Source organism: Pyrgilauda ruficollis, unplaced genomic scaffold (assembly GCF_017590135.1).
Source record: "Pyrgilauda ruficollis isolate IOZ18807 unplaced genomic scaffold, ASM1759013v1 scaffold162, whole genome shotgun sequence".
In the NCBI taxonomy this organism is placed as follows: Eukaryota; Metazoa; Chordata; class Aves; order Passeriformes; family Passeridae; genus Pyrgilauda; species Pyrgilauda ruficollis.
In genome coordinates this window covers 412,711-418,753 of record NW_024514987.1, presented here as the reverse complement: position 1 = coordinate 418,753, position 6,043 = coordinate 412,711, and the positions used below count along the sequence as shown (strand labels likewise).

Genomic DNA, 6,043 nt, shown 5'->3' with positions numbered 1-6,043 from the left:
CCGGGGTCCCCGCTGTCCCCGCGCCGTCCCCTCCCCGCCGCCCCGGCCCCGCGGGAGGCTGGAGGCGGCCGGAGCTCTCCGGGGCTTTGGGGTCGGCTCTGATTGCCAGGGCTGGGAAACGGAGCGGGGGCGCGGGGGGAGCCGGTGCAGGGCAGGGCAGGCGGGGAAGGGTCTGCTCCTGCTGTCCCTGCTGCCCTGCAGCCCCTGCTGTCCCTGCAGCCCCTGCTGCCCCTCCTCTCCTGCTCTCCTGCAGCCCCTGCTCCCCTGCAGCCCCTGCTCTCCTGCAGCTCCTGCTGCCCCTGCTCTCCTGCTCCCCTGCTCCCCTGCAGCCCCTTCTCCCCTGCAGCCCCTTCTCCCCTGCAGCCCCTTCTCTCCTGCAGCCCCTGCTGCTCCTGCAGCCCCTGCTGCCCCTGCTCCCCTGCAGCCCCTGCTCCCCTGCTCCCCTGCTCCCCTGCTGCCCCTGCTCTCCTGCAGCCCCTGCAGCCCCTGCTCCCCTGCTGCCAGCTTCTCCTCTCCCCAAAATCCCCCCTGCAGGGCATGGTGGGCCCCAGGTAGCAGAGGGAGCTCTGTCAGGTGCCCAGCTGGGTCTCCCCTTTCCCTTGCCTGTCGTTCTGAGGGAAGAGGGTCACGCTTTGTGTGCCTGCCCCGTGCTGGAGCCCTGCTGTCAGCTGCAGCGGGGTGGCTGTGTTGGGCCGGGGGCACAGGGCAGGGGTTGGCACAGTTCTTGGGCAGGTTGTTGGTATCCCAGAGGGGTGCTGGCTCCCCGGGGATGCACAGGGGCAGTGCTGGATCCACATTTACCCCGGGTCAGGATCTCCATTCCCAGCAGAGCAGTGGGCAGCAGGAGCTGAACAGGTGACTTCCAGCTCCTGGCCAGGCTCCCTAGGACACTTCCCAGCTGTGGGTGCTTCCACAGAGTTCAGAGAAGCTGTGTCAGTGTGTGAATCCTGTCTCCTGGATTTAGGAGACATTCCCTAGCTGCCAGCAGCACCAGCAGCGTGGCTGTTGCTGATGGATGTGTTGTTCAGGAGATTCACAACTTAACTGAGCTTTTTTCCAACTTTCCAGGGAAATCCCACCCTCTGAACAATGAAGATCTTAGACCCTGGCTAACTCTGAGTCCTGCAAACCCCTTGTGGCTCCTTCCTGGCTCCTCTGGAGCAGATGCTGAGGCTCTCTAGAGGGACCTGCAGTCACCCACAGTGCCTGTGTGAGAGCAGAGGAAGCTCCCAGCCACTGTGTGAGTAACACCTGGATGTGATTTTGGTCTGAGCCTTTATTTAAGGCTGGGGGTTTTGGCCCAGCCCGTTCCTGTGCTGGGGAAGCTGCTGGATCGAGGAGCTGTGTCCTGTCTGTGCTCCTCAGGAACTTTTCCTTGTGGTGCAGAGGTCCCAAAGCGTGAGCTGTGGTGGGAATGGGCGAGCCCAGAGGTGTCTGCACCTGCAGGTCTTCTCCTCAGAGCTGAGCAATGCTCCTCCCTCTGCCCCAGATGCTCTGAAATCTCAGAATATTTCTGTTGTTATGTAGAGGAGTGTTGCTGTGCAGGGCAGATGTTGGGTCTCTCAGTGAGGACTTGGAATGAAAATAAACACCCCAGTAAGCAGTTCCCAATTCAGCTCAAACGTTTTCATTCAATTTCATGCTTTTTTTTCAGTCTGTTTTTAAATTCTGAATGAGGAAATTGAGGGGAATAATCCCTGGCTTGTTCTGAAGTGAAAGCAACCAAAACTCTGCAGTGATGCTGAGATGAGGGAGCTCTGCCTGCCCTGCACTCAAATTGGAGCATCTGGGGCTTTTTATTTTGCATATTGCCCAGGAGTGTGCAGAGGGAGCTCCTGGGATGAATTTTCATAAGGTAACAGAGCCAAAATATTCCTGGAAAGCAGTGGTGTGCTGTAACAGCCTGGCTTGCAGTCTGGACCTGCTTCTTTGTGGGGAAAATGTGACTCTTGGTTTAAAAACAGGGAGAAAGAGGCAGTGCTCTAACAAGGCCTGACAGATTTATTTATTCATGCTTGAGGTGCCCTATAGAAAGTCCATAGTAAAACAACAAGGACAGCCCTACAACACTTACACTATGGCTGGGCTCTCACTGCTTATTAATTACCCTAATTAGTGTTTGAAAGGATCTCTTGGAGGTGCAAGCAGCGTTGGCCAAGAAGCCTGGAAACCGTGGAGAATTCCAGGACCCACCACAGCCTGGGCTAGAGGCAGAGCAGCGGTGCTGAGCTTTAATAATAAAAAGATGAAAACCAGGGAGAGGTAACGTGGCAGGGTGTGAGGGCTGGCTCCGTGCAGAGGCAGCAGCACAGAGCTCACTGTGGAAACATTCCCTCTGCCTGCAGAGCTGGAGGAGCTGTGCTGGCACAGCTGAGCACTCCGGGTTGCTCGGGGTTCTCTTTCTGTTTGTGAAGGTTTTGTTCCCATGAGGCTGATTTCAGACCAACTTGTTGACAAGGTCTTTTCCTTAATCCAGATGAAGACATCAGGTTTTCACAGGGAAGCCCTTGACATCTCCTGACCTTAGCATGACTGGCAAAAATCATTAGTGTTGGTAATGCTGTCGTTGCTAAATCCTCTAAATTGAAATAGCAGCAAATAAACGTGGAGATGGAATTGGCAGCTTGCATAATGATGGATTGCTTGTCATCTCCTCCTGGGCACGATGTGTTTTGAAATGGATAAGTGCTGTCAGGGCCCAGCCTAATCCTGAGGAATGCAAGACAAAGGGAAGTTGTTTAAAAAAAGCTACTTTCCCTTTGGAGCCTGTCAGCGGCTCCACCTCCAGCTGTGCTGCTCCTTCATGGCTCTGGAGCTGACTCCTCTTGCAGCTGCCTGGAGGAGACTCTTCTGAAGGTTACAGGGGTTTTGATGTCCGAAAATAGCCCTTTCAAAGCATCTCTCTTCTGATGAGAACATCTACCCAAAGGAAGCAGCGAGGCTTGGGTGGTGGGAGAGCCCCGGAACGCAGACCCTGAGTGAGAGCAGCACGAGTCCTGACACAAAATGTTCCCAAAAATCATTGCAGTGTTGGCTTTGGGGATCTCTGGCTGTCAGATCCCTCTGTGCCGACAGCCAGCTCGCTGAGGTGGGGCTGGTGGTGGGGATTGCTCTGATTTGCCCCCCTGTGCCCTGCAGGTGCCCGAGTGCCGAGCCATGCTGGGCCGGAGGAGCCGCCTGCCCCCCGAGCTGAGCGGCGCCCGGCAGCGGGAGCAGCCCTGCCCCGAGGCTGTGCCCCTGCGGGCCCGGGCAGCCAGGGACAGCAGGGACAGCACGGATGTCAGCCTGGAGGTGTTCAGCGGCTCCACCCCCGAGATCAAAGCGAGCCGCGGCCGAGCGCAGCAGATGCGGGACAGGAAAGGGCGCAAGGCCGAGCTCAAAGACCCCAAGGGCCGAGAGGCAGAGACCATCACCTTCATCTCCGGCACAGCAGAGGCTCCCCCAAACCAGAGCTTTTGCTGCTCCTCCCTGTCGCAGGCCTGGAACACGTACAAGGCCGTTTTCTGTTGCATAGTGACGTGTGGGGGCTGCTTCCAGGACTGCAGTGTCTGCGTTCCCTACCCAGGGCCCGCTGAGACCTCCACAGAGGATGGCAAGAACGGAGACTACAACGGGCGGCTGCCAAACAGCCCCGCCAGCACCTCTCCTGCTGAGAAGAACGGGAACCAGATCAAAAAGTCCAGCATGGGCAGCAGTTTCAGTTACCCAGACGTGAAGCTGAAGGGCATCCCCGTCTATCCAAACAGGAACACCAACCACCACCTGGAGTCCGACTCCTGCTGCAAGGAGCTGCTGGAGAAGCCCTTCAGGAACAGCATAGAGAAGCCGGCGCTGCCCAGCAGCCACCGGAGCTCGGAGGAGTACTACTCCTTCCACGAGTCCGACGTGGACATCAGCGAGCTGAACGGCTCCATGTCCAGCAGGCAGATCGACGTGCTGATCTTCAAGAAGCTCACGGAGCTCTTCAGCGTCCACCAGATCGACGAGCTGGCCAAGTGCACCTCGGACACCGTCTTCCTGGAGAAGACCAACAAGATCTCGGACCTGATCAACAGCATCACTCAGGACTACAACCTGGACGAGCAGGACGCCGAGTGCCGCCTGGTGCGGGGCATCATCCGCATCAGCACCCGCAAGAGCCGCGTGCGGCCCCACATCTGCAGCCAGGGCCACGAGGAGAAGTCAGCCCGGGGCACCGCGCCAGACAGCGGCAACGAGACGATGCTGGAGTCCATGGTCATCAGCCAGGACGGTACGGGGGGTCCCTGGGGGTCTCTGGGTGCTGCAGGAGGGCTGTGTCACCAAAGCCACGGAGGTGTGGCGCTGCAGCGGGGCTGGGGGCTGCTCTGTCCCCGGTGGGCCTGTTCTGTTGTTCTGTTCTGCTGGGGTGTGTGAGTGCAGAGCTCTGCTTCTTGCCCTGTGCTGTGGCTTTCTTGAGCCTGTCTTTCCTTGCCCATGAGGTTTGTGCTGAGCAATAGATGGGTTTGTGCTGCTGCTGCTGCTTCTGCCTGTGCTCATCCAAGGGAGGCACAAAAACGGTGAGTCAAACTGAACTGGTAGGACCAGACGAGCTGCTCGTGCCCGAGGATGTCCAGTTACTCAGCTGGCTCTCTCCCATGTGCTGCCTGGCTAATGCCACCCTTAGACTCTGGTGACAGTGTGTCCTCAGAGCCCAGACCTCCTCCACACTGTGAATGCCCCTGCAAAGGGGAGGGAAGGGCTGTTCCACAGCACCAGTGCTTCTGCTTCTTCCTCCTGTGGGAACAGCCTCAAGTATCTGAGCTCCAGAGCAGGGTATAACAGAGTTTGTTGGAGAAAAACCTTGAAAAGCTGAGTGTGGGAGCAAGGAGATATCCAGAAATGCCAGAGGAAACCGTGTGGGTGTTGTGCTTCCCAGATTAGCAGAGAGGCTGCCCCTGGGATTTAAGGACACAGCTCAGACTATCCGGACAGTGGCAGAAGCAATGGGAGGAATCAGACTCAGCCTGTCCTGTTCCCTGGGGTGTTCCCTGACAGGGATCCTTAGTGCTGAGTCATCCTTCACATCCTCCCTGCTGTCTCAGGCCTCTGGGTTTGCCTTGCAGAGCTGGCCGTGCAGATCTCGGAGGAGACCCCGGCGGATGTGCTGGCCAGGAACATGAGGCGGCACAGCAGCGCAGGTAACGCCCGGCTGGGCAGAGCCCTGGGCCCCCCTGCTCCGTGTCCTGGCCCCCACAGAGCCTGGGCTGACCCTGCTGCTCGGGCCCCCCTCGCTCCTCCTGCCCTTTGGGGGTGACGGAGCTCGGACATCCCTGGGCTGGTGGATCTTTCTGAAAAGGGGTGGAATCCCAGCGTGGCACGTTCCCTGGCCTTGCACAGGACCTGACCTGAGAGCTTTCAGTTTCTCTGTACCCTGACAAAGTTTGGGGCTGTGTTTGGGGTGTGACTGCCAGAGGTCACAGCTGGGTGAGACTGGGAGCAAAAGGAACTGTGCAAAAGGGAAGCAGGCAGGAGTGACAGCTGCCCCGAGCTCTGTCCTGCCCGAGAGCAGCCCAGGGCTACAGGACAAGTTTCCTCCTGCGCAGCAGCTCTGTCTGGGAGATGGCTGCAGTGCAGGCAGGGCTGTTCCCTGCCATGGCTTTGTGTGGCTTTCTCCTCCCTCATGGTACACAAAGCCTTTTGTGGCAGCTGCTTCCCCACTGCCAGGCTGCTGTGCTTCCCCTGGGCTAATGGCACCGTCTCTTCTCTTCTCTTCTTTCCTCCCCAAGGCTCTCCCACCAGCAGAGATTCCTCTTTCCAGGACACAGAGACTGACTCGTCCGGGGCACCTCTGCTCCAGGTGTACTGTTAAAGGACCTGAGCAGCAGGGAGGCGTTCCAGGCCTTTGCTGCACTCACAATCCTGCTCCTTCCACGTGGAGTGTGCTGTGCCACGCTTGATTTTTTTTTTTTTTCCCAGTCTACCCTGATCCTTATTGAAGCCAGATTCTTCCTGCTGCCTGAACTTCACTGGATATTTTGGTTTTTTTGGACAATCAAGGAAGCAAACTGCGGAGCTAACGAAC

At 57.9% G+C, this 6,043-nt stretch overlaps 1 protein-coding gene across 1 annotated transcript; it reads left to right on the top strand.

Moving 5' to 3' along the window:
- Positions 1-1,121: 1,121 nt before the first annotated feature.
- Positions 1,122-6,043, top strand: KDF1 (keratinocyte differentiation factor 1). Its single transcript, XM_041463229.1, has 4 exons — positions 1,122-1,240; positions 3,139-4,252; positions 5,085-5,159; positions 5,748-6,043. The coding sequence occupies exons 2-4, from the start codon at positions 3,157-3,159 to the stop codon at positions 5,828-5,830; spliced, it is 1,254 nt and encodes a 417-aa protein (XP_041319163.1). The 5' UTR covers positions 1,122-1,240; positions 3,139-3,156; the 3' UTR covers positions 5,831-6,043.

What these genes read in the sequence shown, in the direction of transcription:
- KDF1 (XM_041463229.1), top strand. Translation starts at nt 3,157, where the DNA reads ATGCTGGGCCGGAGGAGCCGCCTGCCCCCCGAGCTGAGCGGCGCCCGG. An exon ending in CATGGTCATCAGCCAGGACG is followed by an intron (nt 4,253 to 5,084) that starts GTACGGGGGGTC and finishes TTTGCCTTGCAG; the next exon opens with AGCTGGCCGTGCAGATCTCG. An exon ending in GAGGCGGCACAGCAGCGCAG is followed by an intron (nt 5,160 to 5,747) that starts GTAACGCCCGGC and finishes TTCCTCCCCAAG; the next exon opens with GCTCTCCCACCAGCAGAGAT.